This window comes from Vidua chalybeata, chromosome 6, assembly GCF_026979565.1.
Source record: "Vidua chalybeata isolate OUT-0048 chromosome 6, bVidCha1 merged haplotype, whole genome shotgun sequence".
NCBI classification, from domain to species: Eukaryota; Metazoa; Chordata; class Aves; order Passeriformes; family Viduidae; genus Vidua; species Vidua chalybeata.
The window spans coordinates 1,871,473-1,889,726 of NC_071535.1; the positions used below are offsets into that span (position 1 = coordinate 1,871,473).

The 18,254-nt window shown below is 45.2% G+C and overlaps 1 protein-coding gene across 2 annotated transcripts; it reads right to left on the bottom strand.

Annotated features, from left to right (window-relative positions):
- Window positions 1-145: 145 nt before the first annotated feature.
- Window positions 146-15,578, bottom strand: POLE2 (DNA polymerase epsilon 2, accessory subunit). 2 transcript variants are annotated; one of them, XM_053946819.1, is made up of 19 exons: window positions 15,460-15,578; window positions 13,233-13,333; window positions 12,273-12,348; window positions 10,752-10,829; window positions 9,983-10,076; window positions 9,564-9,638; window positions 9,213-9,296; window positions 8,660-8,716; window positions 8,231-8,279; window positions 7,243-7,315; window positions 6,642-6,814; window positions 4,997-5,086; window positions 4,757-4,811; window positions 4,368-4,424; window positions 4,193-4,270; window positions 3,725-3,833; window positions 1,217-1,393; window positions 1,053-1,120; window positions 146-307 (listed from the first exon to the last, which is right to left on the bottom strand). In XM_053946819.1, exons 1-19 carry the CDS (start codon window positions 15,525-15,527, stop codon window positions 289-291), a joined length of 1,581 nt encoding a protein of 526 aa, XP_053802794.1. In that variant the 5' UTR covers window positions 15,528-15,578; the 3' UTR covers window positions 146-288. The 2 variants fall into 2 exon arrangements, with proteins under 2 accessions (XP_053802794.1, XP_053802793.1); XM_053946818.1 differs by having other exon boundaries at window positions 4,368-4,427; window positions 15,460-15,576.
- Between the last annotated feature and the right edge of the window lie 2,676 nt (window positions 15,579-18,254).

The window sequence follows — 18,254 nt, forward strand, 5'->3', positions numbered from 1 at the left end:
CTCCTTATCTTTAATTCTTTTTTTTTTTTTTTTAAAGATGCTCCTTTCGTTTGATACAGCTGGTTCCTCCACTTAACTTTTTTTTTTATGCTTTGCCAATTATTTTTCACTCTGACTTTACAATTTATCTAAACTGACACCAGTGTGTTTTCCTGTGAAAGTTTATTTGTGTACAAAACAAATCAGTTTTGAAAAAGTCCATAATACATCACAAAACTTAGGCATGTAAAAAAAAAAATACAGTTGGCTTCCCATGGGTTCACTGCCTTTTTTCAGTGCCACAGAAATTCAGAGTCCTTGAAGCTTGCTGAAAATACCAAAGAAAAACAGTATTTAAAAGGTATATTTTAAAAATAGTTCATAATGCTCTTTTCTATTTTTTTTATCTAGGAAAGACTTGATAATGTTTTCAACTGTTTAAAGACCTAAAGTATCTCATGGTGTGAGACTTTTTATATTCAAGAAGAAGTTAAATAGGCTGACCCATTATTAATTCCCTGAGAAGGTTTCTCCAACAAAAAGAGGATAATTTTTTGCATTTCTTAATGGGTTATATCATCATTATTTTAAACAGGTAAATTTTCATCAATTTTAAGCCCTTTGATATGTTTTAATACTTTTTTGGTGTTGCAACTGGCTTTTTTCCAGTCAGTGGAATGAAAAAGTGCAGATTTAAAAATATATGAAATCAAAGCCTGAAAGTGGCTTCTGGGCTTGATGATTATCACAAAATGAAGCACAAATTGTTCCTAAATGTAATTAATTTATGTAACAACCATCATCCCCAGAAACAAATCTGCTTTTTTAAGTCTCTATCATTGAAAATCAGGCAGTGCAGTCATCTCCTTTTACTTTTGGACTGTGCTTCCCATCAGTGATATTTGGAATTTCTAAATTTATTGCTTTAGTTCTGGCCATTTGGATTTGTTACACTGCCTAAGTATGAAGTGTAAGTTAAGCTGTTGGATCATTCAAATATTAGACGTTTTCTACGCTTTTTATCTTATTTTTATGATAATCAGGAACTCAGCACATAAGAAAAACCTATTTACCTGTCTTCAACTGTCTTGTTGGAGGGGTAAAACACCTTGAAGGAAAATCCACTTCTGGGAAACGAACCCTGTGAAGGAAAAGGGGGGGAAATCCCCATTTGTGTGAGGCAAATCCCAGTGCAGGGAGTGAGGAAGGTGGGGCTGGAGTGCTGGGGGGCTCTTACAGGGTTGATGCAGAGGCAGTCGCTGCTGGTGACAGTGAAGGGGTCGTGTTTGTCAGCGGTGACCAGCAGGTCTGGCAGGGGATAAACCCTCAGGGAATAATCGTAGGCCCAGAACACGGGGCTGACGTACAGCGGCAGCGGGCTCAGGTGCCCCTGGGATAAAATGGTCTTCACAAACTGCAACAACAACAACAAAAAAAACACAAACACTTGGTTTGAAGCATTTAACCCCTGGGATAAAATGGTCTTCACAAACTGCAACAACAACAACAAAAAAAAAACCACAAACACTTGGTTTGAAGCATTTAACCCCTGGGATAAAATGGTCTTCACAAACTGCAACAACAACAAAAAAAAACCCACATACATTTGGTTTGAAGCATTTAACCCCTGGGATAAAATGGTCTTCAGAAACTGCAAAAAAAAACCAAAAAAAAACGAAAAACCACCACCACCAACAACAAAAAAAACCACCCACAAACACTTGGTTTGAAGCATTTAACCCCTGGGATAAAATGGTCTTCAGAAACTGCAAAAAAAAAAAACAAAAAAAAAAAACCAAAAACTAACACCACCAACAACAAAACATCCACAAACACTTGGTTTGAAGCATTTAACCCCTGGGATAAAACAGTCTTCAGAAACTGCAAAAAAAAAACCCCACTGATGTCCTGAGAAGGCTGCCCTGGAGCAGAGGCTGGATGGAGTCACAGAATAAAGCAGGGATTTATTCAAAGGATCTCCTCCATGGATCCACCTTGGGCAGCACCAGAGCCCAGCCAGGGCTGCAGCCAAGAGGAACCAAAATGGTCCCAAAATGCACGAGCGCTCCCGGGGGCTCTCACTGGGATCAGCTCTGCTCCATTTGCACCTTGCAGTTCATTGTCCCATTCCAGCTTTAGCCCAGGCACTCCCATCCTGCTTGTTTTTCTCTCTCCAGCCCACGCTGTTTGTGCTCCTGGGCCTGAGATTTGGATCATTTGTCCTTGGTGCCCAGCTGGAGCAGGAATTGTTTTGTCTCCCTGCTCTGTGCAGAGAGCTCAGCATCCCATAATATGGAGCCCAGACCAACACACTAAAGCAACACAGAATGGGAAAATAGAAAAGCTAAACCTGAGGCATCACCATAAACACTGGTTTTAACCATCTGAAGCATTTATCCCCTAGGATAAAATGGTCTTTAAAACTGCAAAAAATCCCCCACAAATACTTGGTTTGAAACGTTTGCTCCAAGCTCGGTTCATCCCTGCACGTCTCAGTGTGTTTTAATAAAGCTTTTTGAACCTGGAAATGTTTGGGGTTTTTTTTCTATCTCATTCCTTCTGATTATTAATGATTTCTAGAGTAAACAGTGACTCCCCTCCAGCACTGAGCTGCTCTTTCCTTTCTTCACTTGTGGGGGTTTAATACACAAAGGCTTTTTTAAAGCACATCAGCCAGGATTTGAAGATGTCACAATGATTTCATCAGACTCTCCAGGAGAATCTACTTACCTGCTCTTCCAGCCCAGAAAGTGCCAACACTGCCACAACTCCCATTTTTTGGTTTTTATTTTCCTTATTGCTTTCCAGTTAGACTCACACTTCAAAAGTCTTCCCTGAACTGAAGAAATAATTTGATTCCCAGGTGATTTTCCTTTCTCTGTGACAAAATTTCCCTCTTTCTCATTTTTTTTCTCTGATGGCTGAATTAAAATAGGCAAAAAAGGCTGAGGAAAAGTGGAGTATGCAAAAAACAACCTGCAGAAAATGCTGCAATTCTACATTTCCTTCCTGGAGAGCCCTGGATGAGGACAGGGAAGTGTCAGGAATGCAAATGTGCCCACAAAACCAAGGTACCTCGGTGTCCACGGGGTGTTCACAGAGACTCTGAGCTAAAACAACTTTCTGAGGCACACAAACACAAGAACTCCTGTAAAATAAATAAAACCAGACTCCATCCATCACTGCAATGAGCCAGGACTACCTGGATTGTTCTCATCCAATTATTTCAGTAAATCCCATCAGCTCCTGCTGTGGAGTCATTAAGTGGAACCACAACCCAGAGAACACTGCTGATGTGTGAGAAGCAGAATTTCAATTTCAAGTGAGGAGACAAAGCAAGCAGATGAATTTTGGAGGAAGTGACCTGCTGCTTTACTGCAAATGGCACTGGGTAACCAATCAAATCCTTAAAAAATGGTAATTTGCATTAAAATTTGCCTCTGTGAATCAGTGTTTCTTGGCAGGACATTGATGGTTGTTTGCTGCTCTGAAGTTCTGTGTTCAAGGGCAGCTCCAGTGTGACAGAATGACTCAATCCCACCTTAAAGTATCATGGTTTGAGTTATTTTGCTGTCAAAATGTAAAGAAAAATAAGAATACTAAATGTCTAAATCCTTCTTACAACCCCTCTGGGTTACTCATGCAATGTGGCACGAGCATGATGATCAGAGTCCCCAAAATCCAGCCCTGCTGATCAATAAAATCAAAAACTCTTGGCAAAAAGTGCTGAACTCCACTCACTCACATGGTTGGGAATGTCCATGGTGCTGTTTGGGAAACGGACACAGTTCCTGCACATTTTGTTGACCAAATCTTCCCGAAAAATAATGATTTCTTGGGTGCAGTATTGAACCCTGAGTGGGAAACAGCAGTGAAAGTAATTAAGGTTAACCTAAAAATGAGGAAGATGCATTAGGAAGTTGATCTCCCTCTAATACAGACAATTGAATGAAAATAATACTTTCCCTTATGATGCTTTTGAGCAGGATTTTTATAATCAATATCAGATTTTTTAGCACTACTTCCTTTCTTCACTGATTTTTTTATGTCTTACTGTATTTAAAACTAGTTACATTTCATGCAAGTGAAGAATTCTATTAATTTGAAAAATTTAAGGCAAATTTTCCCCAAAATCTGTAGGCTTCGAAAATGGTATTTGCACATAATTTAGCTTTTAAAAATTTTTTTTAAAAATTAGCAGTTACATGGTTACCTGCAGGGATTTGTGGTGAAAACTGAAAATGGCACCAGCTGTCTGAATTCCTGAGTGATAGTTTCAGCCAAGGGGGGTCTAAAATAAATAGCAGAGGTATCAACAAAGACTCTTACCATCTTTAACTCAAATTTCACTCAAAATTCCAAGGTTTGAGGAAATGAAGCAAACTGACCTTGGTAAAATAGAACCAGGCCCAGGATCTTCAGGACCAGGGACAAACACAAATCGACTACTGCAAAAAAAAAAAAAAAAAAATTAACAAATCTCTTTTATATAAACTGATCCTAAAAACTGGGTCTGATGTTCTGAATTCAGAGAGCAGGAGCCAGGAAAGTATCCCAGGGAGAGACCTTGGCTCCCTCATTAGCAGTTTCCATGCCCGAGCCATTTTAGATAAAATCAAACTTACCCTGCTCCCAAACAAACCTGCAGGCCTGTTACAAAACCAGCTTTTTATCTGATCACAGCTGGCTCACAGGACAGAGAAAACAGGGTAACTCTCAGCTTCTTCAAGTAATTAAAGGCTTCACAAAATACACAGATTTCCCCCTTGCTCTGTACCTTTTATGGATGCTGGGATATTCACATATAATATCTGCCAGAGCCTTCAAAGAACCTGGAGTCAGGGAAAAACAGGACACAACCCCTGGTTAGAAATAAACACACCTTGGGTGAATCCCCCCTCTGCTGCAGTGCACTTACAAAAAAAAAAAAAAGGTTTATTTTCTGCTGTCTTTATCTGTTTGCCATCATTATTTTAATTCAGTGCACATGTCTGGCTGTTTACAAAGCCCTCCCTACCTTTCAGGGACTGGATTTGATTTTTGCCATATGGTGCAGATGAAAAATTTCCACAGAAGAAAAAGCAGGTGGGAGGTGCAGAGGAATAACCTGGGAAAAGAGAGGATCTGTGAGTGTTTCCATTGACTCCAGCACCTTCCAGCACTCAGCCCATTCCAGGAAAAGCAGGAACTGAAACAGCACTTCAAGCTCTGCTGCTATTAATACACCTGACTGATTTTCTTTATCCAGGCTGTTTTTAGCTCAAAAAGGTGATGGCAATGTACAAATGTCCTTTTGAGGGAACCCTCTGGCATTTACAGGCTGAGTTCCAGCAGTGTTTGTGTGCATCCAACTCCTGACCCAGTCAGAGAATTATACCAAGTGCAATTATAATAAATAATGCCATTTAAAAATGTATTATTGCCTTCAAGAGGAAAACAGCAAGCAGGCAGCACTGGATTGCTATTAACCTCCCTGATCATTCCAATTTAAGGGCTCTCCCAGCATCCAATTCCCCCTTTGGCATTATAAAGCAACAGTAACTGGAATTGCCTGAGCAGTTTGAGGATCTGATGAGTGCTCACAACCTCACCCATTAACTGCTTCAAAGCAAAGGGGGGAAAAAAGAAACCTGATTCCCATCCCTGAAATAAAAATAGAAACAGCTACTCAGGCATTCATCTCACATCCCAGTTACTCTCCATTTTCCTGACACACAGAATCACAGTTGGATTTACTTCACTGGTTTTCAAAGGGGCTGGTAAACAGAACAGGATTGCTTATCCCAGAGAAATGGCTCATCAGTATTTTTCCTTGCTCTCCCCCACAGCTGCTCATTTAGTCTATAATTAAGAAGGTTATCACTCGCCTGTTAAAGTCTCAAAATAGCAAATGCAAGGTCTGCACCTCTGCCAGGTGAGTTCAGCACACAAACCTCACTGACCAAAGTCCCTTTCTGCCCTCAGCACCTGCAAGCCTGGGTCAAGCCCAGCTTGCCCACAGGATTTGCCAGCTCTGATCCAGACACTGAACTGGTTTTGTAACTTCTGCATGACTCTGCTCATTTGTGTCCAGTTCCCTTTTGGTGAGGAGCAGTTTCCCACCCTGAATTCTGGGTGTTTTTAGACCAGTCACTCTCTCACACTTCCATTCTGCCCGAGGCAGGAGGGACAAGCTGTTCCCAAACTGCTGCAATGCAAAGGAGCAATTCATAAATGCTTGTTTTCCCCAGTGCTGCCCACATTGCTGATCCCAGAATCCTGGAATGAGCTGGGCTGAAAGGGACCTTAAAGCTCATCCCATTCCACCCCCTGCCATGGCAGGGACACCTCCCACTGTCCCAGGCTGCTCCAAACCCATCCAGCCTGGCCTTGGGCACTTCAGGGATGCAGGAGCAGCCACAGCTTCTCTGGGAATTCCATCCCAGCCCCTGCCCACCCTCCCAGCCAGGAATTCCTTCCCAATATCCCATCTGGCAGTGGGTTCATCTCCCTGAACTAAGGAATTAGTCTTTAAGCTAAGCCCAGGAAGAACTTTCAGGAGCCAGGGAAACATTCTTATCACAGCCCAGAAAATGGCTACTGGTCAAAACACTACTTGTACGAAGAATTTATGGAAAGAAATCATGCAAACAAGCTTTAGAGTGAAAGGAATTCTCACCTACCCGAAAACATCATGTGAAGCTTTTCCAGCACTTCTGCTTGGTCCAGCCACACATCAGACACAAACACAAACATGGCATCTTCATTCTCTTCCTCCAGCTGCTTCAGCTTTGCAGAAGCCTTTACTGATGATGAGGAAGGCCCTCCAAAGAAGTTTATATTCCCATAGAAGGCTCTGCATCATTCAAATGCTCCAGTTAGGATCCCAGAATGGTTTGGGTTCACAGGGACTTTAAAGCTCATCCTATTCCAGCCCCTGCCAAGGGCAGGGACACCTTCCACTGTCCCAGGGATCCATTCTCTCAACAACAAGGAATTTATTATTCCCATGGAACAGTTACCTGGCTTTGCATTTGAGAAGGGTTTACATCCCAATTTCCATTAGTATGCAGAGCCCAAAGGCCTTTGGAAAGGTTTTTCTGCCAACACTACAGTGCCTGTAAGTCCCAGAATTGCTTCCTTAAAATGGTATTTATTTTAAAGCATTTGGGGAGGAGGAAGAATAACATACTTGAATGTCAGAGAAATTACAAAACAACAATGATCTTACTTAGAAACCCATAGGAAAACATGGAGTGAGGCTGCCAAAAGTCACTTTTGTACCTCGTGGTAGCAGAAGGCTCAGTGGGCGGAAATCCAAAAGCGTTCACATGAAAAACTTCATCTTCATACCAACCTAGGAGGTTTTGGAAGAGCAAAATAACCCTTCAGTTTTTCTAACAGCATCATGTCCCAGACATTAGTCAGAGAGTTGGCAGCCGTGCTGCACTGCCAGCCCCAGCCTCCATCAATCCCTCTCTTGTGGCAGCTCCACAGAACCAGAGCACGCGACGGTCTGGGTGGGAAAAGGGCTGAGCAAGAAATCAACTTTTTTTAAACCCCAGCCACTTCTGTGAATGGATTTGCTGCACAGCCACATGAACAACCCCCTCAAGCCACTGAGGGGGAATGCAGGGGAACAGGAATGATTTTGCTGGCCCTGTCCTGGAAGGGTCCCCATCCAAGTGCTCCTTGTCTCAAATCCCACTGTTGAGAACAGAAGGCACAGGGTGATATTTATTTATCCCCACTCTCATTTCTGCTCCCAACTTGTTCTTACAAGCATAAAACACACCAGAAAACAGACTGAGACCATGGATCTTGCACAGAGGAACATTCCACATACAGAAATAGCCCTTTTTCTTTTTTTTTTTTTTTGCTAAAGCAAAGCTCCAAAACTGCAAGCTCTTACATCATCCTAATGAGAAGCCTCATTAAAAAGCTTTGCCAGCACAGAGCAGCATGTTCAGATCATTAAATCATTCCTTTGGTTATTCCAGGCTGTCTTCCTAATCCAGTCATAACTTCTCCAAGCATGCTGGGGCCAATCCTCAAAGCTGCTCCAGACCCTCACATGCCCCAACACCCCCAAATTCCTCCTCTCTGCCTCCAGAGTCCACGAGGTCCCAGCAAAAGCTGAAGGCCAAAAACCTCAGTCCCAGACTCACTGATGGTCACCAAAATGAGACTTCTCTGCTCAGCCACATCTGGCAGCCACAGCTTGAACAGAATAATTTATTACAAGCCAAAAAATAAACCCAGTCTGCTTTACCTTCTGCCAGCACAAAGGAGGACTCAGTGTATAACCCGCTGTGGAACTGGTGCAGGAAGGTTAAGGAATGCATTTTTCTCAGATTCAAAGTAGGTTTTTGAACCAAAATTTGCTTTCCAGCTGGTGTAATAGATTTGGACAGCACTGAAAGTTCACAGGCTGCCTGAAGAGCCTGGAAATTCCCTGGTACCTGAGCAGGTAAGTCCAGAGAGAGCCCAGGAACGGGAACAGGCTCTGCTTCCATGGGGAGGGAAAGTGACCACGTCTGAGGGAAAGGCAGGAGCCAAGGAATTGCAAACAAAGGAGGAAGACAGAGCTGCAGCTCTCAATATGTAATTTTTAATGGTCAGCATTGATTTACTGCTCAATTTAAAATCCTGCAGGTCTACAGGAAATTCCTCCAGCTCTTCCATCACAGCAAAAGGATATTGCTTTACTAAGGTCTAGCTGCACCACTCCTGTGGGATCTTCTAGGAAAAATTTCCCCTACAAAACAGGATTCATTAATAAAGCAAAATATACCAAACACACAAGTGCTTCAATCAGAAGCATCTATCAGTCAGCATTTAGAAATAATTTGGCTGGGTTTAATGTTTTAAGCTGGCAAGAACTGAAAATAATGTCATTTATAGTAAATGTATCTCAGCAGCTTCCCTGGGAGCTGCTGCAGTTGGGATTGCTGGTGTTTCCCTCCCTAAAATCACAATCCAGGGTATTGGCAAGTCCAAACTCAGCCACTGGAAGCTCCAGCCTCTCAAGAAGGGACATGCCAAAAAATCCTAACTGCTTCTGGTTGCTGACATAAAAATTTTATAGTGGGAAGACAAAGAAAGACATTTTCCACACACACTGGCATTGAATGCTTGTGGAAAAGTCTCTTAGAACGGGTCAGGTGTGAGATATTTAAGTTTGCTCATTTTTTCAATGTATTATAGCACTGAATGAGCAGTGATCAGAGACTCCACAACAAAAAGGAACTCACCTCCTTGAGCTGAGTGATCATCCCAAGCACAATCACTTCTCCCACTTTAGCTGGATTGCCCAAGAGAGTTTCTACTGTCCTTAGCTGGGATCAAAGACAAAGAATCCCATCAGAATCAAATCAAACTCTCCAAACTCAAACTCTCTTGCTTGCTTTTTCCCAAGCAAGACAAAGCCCCACACAGGCCATGGCTGTACATGAACACACAGATGAGCCAGAGGATACAGGCTCATTACCAAAATCAGAGCCTTATTTCTGAATGTGGCTTAGGAGATTCCCAAGAGTGGCTGCTAACTTAAAGAACTGCTGTGATTATTTGGATTAAAACTGGAAAGAACTCCATTTTTTTACCTGGAATTTGCTCTTGCCATCATCAGGATGAGCATCAACTGGTGAAGGAGTGAACAGCTCATGTCTGTGAGTCCTCTGCACAAACCAAAATTGAAGGGATTCAGTTTAAAAATAAACGAGCACTGCCAAAAAGCCAGTTTGCTACAAGCACTATGCAAAACACTTCAGAAAGTTCTTACTCTACTTCATCCAGTAACTTTTAATAATTCAGTCCTTTTGACAAGAATTTACTTCCAAGAAACAGATGATCAGTAACACCGGAAAATAAAACTAAGCCTAAAAAAACGTGTCATGAAAGCATCTGTAGGGCTGCTAAAAGGAGTTATTTGTGACAAGCTGGAAGGCAGAGAGTTCATGAGGCAGAGAGCACGATGTATTTTTGGAAGGAGAAGTGGGATCCATCCCTGTGGACTCCTGACCTGCTGGAGGATGGAGTAGCGCTCCCGGAACAGCTCTGCCTTGTCCCTGGCAGTCCCAAATAAACTCGGCCTAGGCAGGTCAGTCATGGACAGGCTGCAAGGAATCAACACAGTCACCATTTAGAAAAGGGATACTCCCCACATAAAAATGATTTCTTGACCTAAAAGCTCTGGGAGGCTGCAAAAGCTGCACCGTGATTTCGGTAATTCCTGCTCAGGATCCTGTGTTTCTGCCATTTCTGCATCCATTTCATTCCCCTCTAACTCACAGGCCTTGAGATTTATCCTTCCACCCAAAGAGATCTCTGCAGAAATCCATTTTAAAAAAAGCAGTTATGCCTTTAAGCAGTTGTGAACAAAAGCATTATTCCTCCAGTTTCTCACCAGCTGCTCCTAATTTTTCTTTTTTACCATTTGGAGCTCTCCTTAGAAACCCCCCAGGGCTTCAGGGAGCTGCAAGATACAGACTAAGAAATAAATACAGGCAACAGACAGATCAAATTTATTAAAAAAAATAAATTTAAACAGCCCAATGTGAGGAAAAAAAATAACCCCAAACCACCTTTAGTGATGTATGTCCTTAGCCTTACTGTCTTTTTTATTCATTAGGTGGCATAAACTTGGTTTATGGTCTTAAACATTTATTACTTTTCTCACTCAGGCTTCAGCTGAACAGACCCAAGAGGGAAAGATTAAAACCAGACTTATCTTACAGAGGCTTTGTTCTTAAAACAGGAAGTGCCTGAAACTTAAAATATGGGGGACTTACGGCAGGAACTTCTTTCTTTCTGAATTATAAATGTAACGTGGAATGTCAAAGGCTCCAATAATGTTGAAAACGTTTTCTCTGAAATAAGAACAGTTACAGCATTAACTGAATGTCACCTTCCAACCAAAACCATTCTGTGGTTGCATGAAGTGCATGAAACAAATTAACAAATATGCTGGCTAAAATGACATTTGTTTTGTTCACTATCATCACCACTTCTCTTTCTATCTTCTAGTCTATTTTCTCCTGCATCTTTTAGTTAAATAATTAAAAAGACTTGTCCCTCTGATCTGTAGAGCTTTTCCCTTCAGGACTCAGCACTGAGAATCTGTACATATGGAATTTCTCTTCACTTCTGGAGCAAAAAAAACCCTTACATTAAGCATAAAAAAGCACCACGAAGAAAAGTCACACTCAAACCATCTGCATCATAAAGATTCCAAGGCAAGGAGCAAAGTTAAACCCAAATTTTCTCCATCCTGAGAGGCTGTGGGATGACAGGATCTAATTGACATGCCCAGCAAACCATCTCTTTTCATGCTCTGCATCACGATGGGAACACGAAAAGAAACACATCCATCAGGATCACAAAGGTCTCAGAAACTCCAGTAATTGCTCCACACTTTGCTATCACAGAAGGGAAATCAATCAGGGCTTCAAAAAACTAAACAGAAAAGCAGGAGCAAGCACCCCTGAGGAAAACTTTTCCAAAGTGCTTTCAGAAAAGAAAGGAACAAAAGCAACTTGAGATAACTTTAATGTAGAGCAAAGCAAATAAAGCATGGCCAGAAGTGTTGGTTAATATTCCACCTGCAGCACACCCAACACACAACCCCAGCAGCTGAACTCCAGAATTCCAGATTCTATTCAGGGCCCCCTGGAGGCCCAGCCATGAGAACAAACACTCCAAGGAGCAACCTGGTGATGCCTTGTGCAGGCTGCCCTGGAGCAGAGGCTGGATGGAGTCACAGAATAAAGCAGGGATTTATTAAAGGATCTCCTGCATGGATCCACCTTGGGCAGCACCAGAGCCCAGCCAGGGCTGCAGCCAAGAGGAACCAAAATGGTCCCAAAATGCACGAGCGCTCCCGGGGGCTCTCACTGGGATCAGCTCTGCTCCATTTGCACCTTGCAGTTCATTGTCCCATTCCAGCTTTAGCCCAGGCACTCCCATCCTGCTTGTTTTTCTCTCTCCAGCCCACGCTGTTTGTGCTCTTGGGCCTGAGCTTTGGATCATTTGTCCTTGGTGCCCAGCTGGAGCAGGAATTGTTTTGTCTCCCTGCTCTGTGCAGAGAGCTCACCATCCCATAATATGGAGCTCAGAACTGCACACTAAAGCAGCACAGAATGTGAAAAATAGAAAAGCTAAACCTGAGGCATCACTGGAGCAAAGGCAGCAGCAGGAAGGCAAAAGCACAGAGCAATGGCTGCAGACAATGCCTGGCACTCATTTCCCCAGGAGGAAGAAGGAAATGACAGCAGCTCCCAGAAGTTCCCATGAAATTTATAATGTCACCCTACATGGCCTCATCCGGGGCCCGGCTGCATTCCTGGACTGCTGCTTCCACCAAGGGCTGCTCAATCATGTTGGATGACACTGGAAAGAAAAATCCCAAGGATTAAACCTGCAGCAAGGAAGGAAGTGGGTGTCCAATATTTCATATTAAATGGCTGAGTCTCCTTGCTGGAATAAACACAAACAATTCATGTTTTCTGTAATGACACACAGATGGATGACTTAATATTGCCACCAAAAGGACACATTCCTAGGGAAAAAATACCCTGTGCCCACCCTGAATTCCCCAGACATGGAGAACAAGACAATTATAGTTTATGCAGAGCTGCCAAATATATCACAAATGTGTTAAGAGCTGAGCTTTCACATTCTGGTGGTTAATTTGGTTCCAGAACATTATCACAAGGATTGCTGCCTTAAGTATTCCAACACAGTTCTGGAGATGGGCACATTGTTGTTTTCATGGATTTAAACTGATAATTGAAATGTGAAGGCCTCCCCATGCTAACATGTAAGACTTCCTTCAAAATATTCCATCAAAATATTCCTTCAGAATATTCCTTCAGAACATTCCATCCATCCCTGCCCTCTGGCAGTGGGAAGCCATTCCCTGTGTCCTGTCCCTCCATGTGTAAATAGTCTGTCTCCACTTTTTATATTTAAAATTACAGTTTCAGATACAAAGATGTCCAGACAAACTTTTAGTAACTGTCACTGAAAAATGCTACCACTCTTGGAAAACTCAGGATATTCTGCACTGCCAGCTCTTTAAATGGCACAAATGTCCTCTGCTGACATTGCAAACCTCAGTGTTTAACCAAAATAACAGGCCAAAAAATACATTTATCTCAATCAACACTTGACACTACAATGACACCTCAGTGGCTCTGCTGTAACTGTCTTTGTCTTGATGACATCAGAAATGCCAGGAAAACTGGCTCAAGAAAAATAAATTGTTCACTTACAAGGCTGTTTTTCAACTGCATCGATGACATTTTCAATTATATCGTCAAGTTCTCCCTCACTGGTGGACTGGAAAGCTTCAGTGAGATACTTCAGGGCATCCCTAATCCCAGAGGAGAAAGCACAAAAAGCAATTAATATTCAATAGTTGACACAAACTGTGCTGATTTTGGCAGGTGTGCACATCATCACCACGTGGCTTGTGGTTAAAAAGCAGAAATAATTAGTTCTGCATAATAGCATGTGGGTTTAAGTCAAAGAAAAAAAAAATCATTGGGATTGAAAATATCAGGGAAAAGATGTGGAGAACCTCAGCTTCAAATAAAAAATTCCATGTTGGAAGGGAATTCTGAAGAGCCTGTGGTCCAACCTTCTACTGAAAGCAGGGCTTGGGTTATGCTGTCCAGGGCCCTGTGGAGCCAAGCCTTGAGAACTTCCAGTGAGGGAGATTCCAGCACTTCTCTACTCCATCAACTTCAAAGTTTAATTACTATTACACTGAAGATTTAAATGTCTCTTGCCCTGTCACTGTGCATCCTTGACAACACTTCTCACTTTTAGGAAGACTGGGATTAGCTCCTCATGAATCTTCCCTTCTTGAGGCTAAATAAACCCAAATCCTTCACATCCTCTCCATGCCACATCCTCTGACCCTCTAATTACAGAATCCCAGAATGATTTGGCTTGGAAGAGACCTTAAATCCCATCCCATTCCAACCCCCTGCCATGGCAGGGACACCTCCCACTGTCCCAGGCTGCTCCCAGCCCCAGTGTCCAACCTGGCCTTGGGCACTTCCAGGGATCCAGGGGCAGCCACTGCAAATCTGGGAATTCCATCCCAGTATCTGGGAATTCTCTGGGAATTCCCAGTTCCCAATCTCCCATCCATCCCTGCCCTCTGGCAGTGGGAGCCATTCCCTGGGTCCTGTCCCTCCATCCCTTGTCCCCAGTCCCTCTCCAGCTCTCCTGGAGCCCCTTCAGGCCCTGCAAGGGGCTCTGAGCTCTCCCTGGATTCTTCTCCTCTCCAGGGGAACATTCCCAGCTCTCCCAGCCTGGCTCCAGAGCAGAGGGGCTCCAGCCCTGGGAGCAGTGGCCTCTCTGGACTCACTCCAGCAGCTCCACATCTCTCATTTTGGACTCCAAATCCAGGTGCAGCCCTGAAGCTGGGATGCCACCAGAGCAGAGCTTCCAGCTCTTCCTGCTTCCCCCACGGCCTCCAGCCCAGGACCACCCCAACAGCTCCCACAGGACCTGCTCCAGTTTACCAAGATATTTGAAATACAAGTTATTTTCATTCTCAGTAACACAAGATTTAGAAATCCGGTTTTCCCCTCAACCTTAGACGAGAGTCTCGCATTAAAGATAACAATTTTCTTATTCATGTCATCTGTTGGCCAACCAAACTGGCATTTTGGTGATCAGCCTGCCCTTCAAAATGTCTCAGCTCATGGAACTGTGGTGTCAGGAGTTCTGGACTTGTGCTCCTCTCTAATGAAAGTATCAGGGCACTGTCCAAAAGAATCACATCCCAACCACGACAGAAAGAGAATTTAATTGATATTAACACAAACAAGAAAGGGAAAGTAAGAGCGATGGGAGACCCAGTCTCTTATAAATCATGACACCTTCCACTGCAAGCAGGAATCCCTTTTCATTGACCTTGGCATCTCTAAATAACACAACCCATTATATTTGGAAATACACCATTCCTGTCTTTGGAAATGCCATCTCTTCCTCTAGCAAAGAATGCTGAGCACAAGACTGGCAAGTGGAACTCAGATCCCAGAATTATCAGGGTCAGAGGCAGACAAAAAAAAACTCAACCAAACAGCCGGCACCAGCGTCAGGGAGGGCTCCAAGGGGAGACCATGGGCAGCTTTTGGTGGCACCCAGGGTCATGAGAGGGAGGGATGGACGGACAGAAGGATGGAAGGAAGGGGCCAGCAGCAGCAGGACAGGCGAAAGATGGCTCTGGAGGAGCCTCCAGAGGCCTCGATGCGGGGGAAGGAGGAAGAGGTGGGAAAGGCAGCCCCACATCCCGAGGAGGCGCCGCGGGGGATGCGGAGCGGCCCCGGCCCCATCCCGCACCGGCGCTCCCCGGGCCCGAGGCCCGCCCGGGGCCGATCCCCGCGGGCAGAGCGGGACCGGAGCAGGGTCCGGGATCGGAGCAGGGTCCGGGATCGGAGCAGGGTCCGGGACCGGAGCAGGGTCGGGCCCGGCGCTACTCACGGGCGCAGGACGAGCCCCCGCAGGCGGAACGCGGAGCTGAGGCGGCGCCGCAGCCGCTCCGGCTCCATGGCGGCGAAGGCGCCAAACGCGCCCGGGCCGCCCCCTCAGGCCGGGCCGGCCCCGCCGCGGGAGGAGCCCGGCACGGCCCCGCTCGGCCCGCTGGGGACAGCGCCGGGGCGGGAGCCGGCTTGGGGCAGCGAGTGTCCCCTGAGCTGGCTCTGCTGGGCTCCGCCAGGCCTGAGGGCAGCTCCGCGCCCCTCCTGACAGGAGACATTGAGGGGCTGGAGCCTGTCCAGGGAAGGGAACGGAGCTGGGAAGGGGCTGGGGAATTCCTGAGGGAGCTGGGAAGGGGCTGGGGAATTCCTGAGGGAGCTGGGAAGGGGCTGAGCCTGGAGCAAAGGAGGCTCAGGGGGGACCTTGTGGCTCTGCACAGCTCCTGCCAGGAGGGGACAGCCGGGGGGGTCGGGCTCTGCTCCAGGGAACAGGGACAGGAGGGCCTCAGGCTGGGCCAGGGCAGGCTCAGGGTGGGCAGCAGCAGGAATTTCCCCATGGAAAGCGTTGTCCAGCCCTGGCACAGGCTCCCAGAGCAGTCCCCATCCTTGGAAAGATTTAAACACCGTGTGGATGTGGCATATGGGGACATAGGGCAGTGGTGGCCTTGGCAGACTCCACCTTCACAGAGGGCTTTTCCTACCTAAACAATTCCCTGATTCCATAAAACACTTGCTGTGACTGACACAAGTTACCCAGTACAATTAACCACGGTATCACTTTGTTCCTCTGCAGGCATTGTAGCTCACAATATTTCTCCCTCCCCTTTCCCTGTCGGCCCAGCACAGGTTCCTCTGCATCTCCCATACTCGAGTAGATCTCTCGATCTACTCTCACTAGAATTTCCAATCTCTCACTTCAGATTTTCTTGCCACAAAACGTCCATCAAATACATCTGACCGTGAATTGGTCCTGTGAGCACAGGACGCTCTCCAGGGCTCTTTTTACATAATCACAGCATCCCAGAATGGTTTGGATGGGAAGAGACCTTAAAAACTCATCTCATCCCACCCCCTGCCACCATTGCAGGGACACTTTCCACTATCCCAGGCTGCTCCAAGCCTCATCCAACCTGGCCTTGGACACTTCCAGGAATCCAGGGACAGCCACAGTTCCAGGATTGTGGAGTAGCTGCCTTCTCTCCAGATGGAAAACACCTGACATTTCATTCAAACACTCATCCCCATCTCTCAACAGTACAGCTTGATTCCACAGAAGGCTCACAAAGCAACTCTTGAAAGAGTTTGATCTAAAGACTGCAGGGATTTAAAGACAGACAGAAAATGTCAGCTATTTTCTATAGCCCATTCTCAACTGCGTAATTTATAATTGCTCCTCGTCGGGGAGTGAGCTCATGGGTGAAGCTGCTGCTACTCTCTTCAGACAAAGAGCTGCCATCTGACAGGTCTCAGCTATTTTGGCAGGAAATATGATTCATTTTTTGTCACAGGCATGCAGCTAGGTACAAATTATAAGCCAAATTCTTATATAAGTACCTTCATTTGCTCAAATTACTGCTTATTCTCCTTCTAAGAAAACCTGATCCTGCCATTCAGCTCCTGTCTCGCCACATGAAGGAAGGTGCACCTTGGAGAAGGGATGTGTCCCTCGTCCAAAAATAGTTTTCTCTAAAGCTATGACCAACCAGGGAACGTAAAGCAAACTCCTACAGCATCCTGCTGGATTTGGGGGCTCTCTTAGCTTGCCTGGAGCCTCCCACCAGAGATATAAAAGTATTCCAGCGTGAGTTGCAGCCTTGTGTTTCACTGAGCCACCTGCAGCTCTGCAAGCCATGCCCAGATCTTTGTCTCTGTCACCTCGTGTGGCTTTGCTGGACATCTCAGCAGCTGGAGAGTGACTGGAGAGAGCCCAGTGCTCCAGGATGAGCCAGTGCGGATCCATGGAATTGTTTTGTTACACTGACAAACAGCTCATTTCCAGGTCTGCCACTGCTCCACTGGCAAAATCCCATCTCCTGAGACAGCACATTGCAGCTCTACCTGACCTCAAGATCTATAGATAGAGTTTGTCTGCTTCCCATGGCTTTTTTTTACCTCTTCCAAATGCTGACTCCTGCATTTTAACCACCACCCCAATGCACCATCAGTACCTTGCCTCATTTTGAGTTCAGGACAGGTGCTGATCTCTGTGTCACCACTGAGAGAATACCTGGGGCTGTGCCAGGGGAGGTTTGGGTTGGATCTCAGGGAAAGGTTCTTCCCCCAGAGGGTGCTGGCACAGCCCAGGCTCCCCAGGGAATGGATGGTGACATTCCCGAGGCTGCCAGAGCTCCAGGAGCTGCCAGGGATGCCCAGGGTGGGATTGCTGGGGGGTCTGGGCAGGGACAGGAGCTGGACTGGATGATCCCTGTGGGTCTCTTCTAATTCAGGAGAACCTGTGCTTAACATTACCAGTTTATCAATGTGAATAATTAACATCTTCCCTCCTAGATTCACCAGAGGATCCTACTGTCACAAGAAAATCTTGACAATTTTGTGGTGCCCTTTTATAAGATGCTAAAGTGCACATTTCTCCCAAGTTCTACTCTGCTATTTCTGAAGAGCTGTACCTGTTTTATTTTGAATTCCATTAATTCCAGCCGGACACACAGTTCAGCTGGAATTGACTCAGTTGTTGATAAAACAGAGTAAGAACTGGAACTGTCCAACTGTTTAATTAATATCTGCTACTATTTCACAGCTGCTGCTTCTGGCAGGAGCGTGGCTTGTCTCACCTTCAGAGAG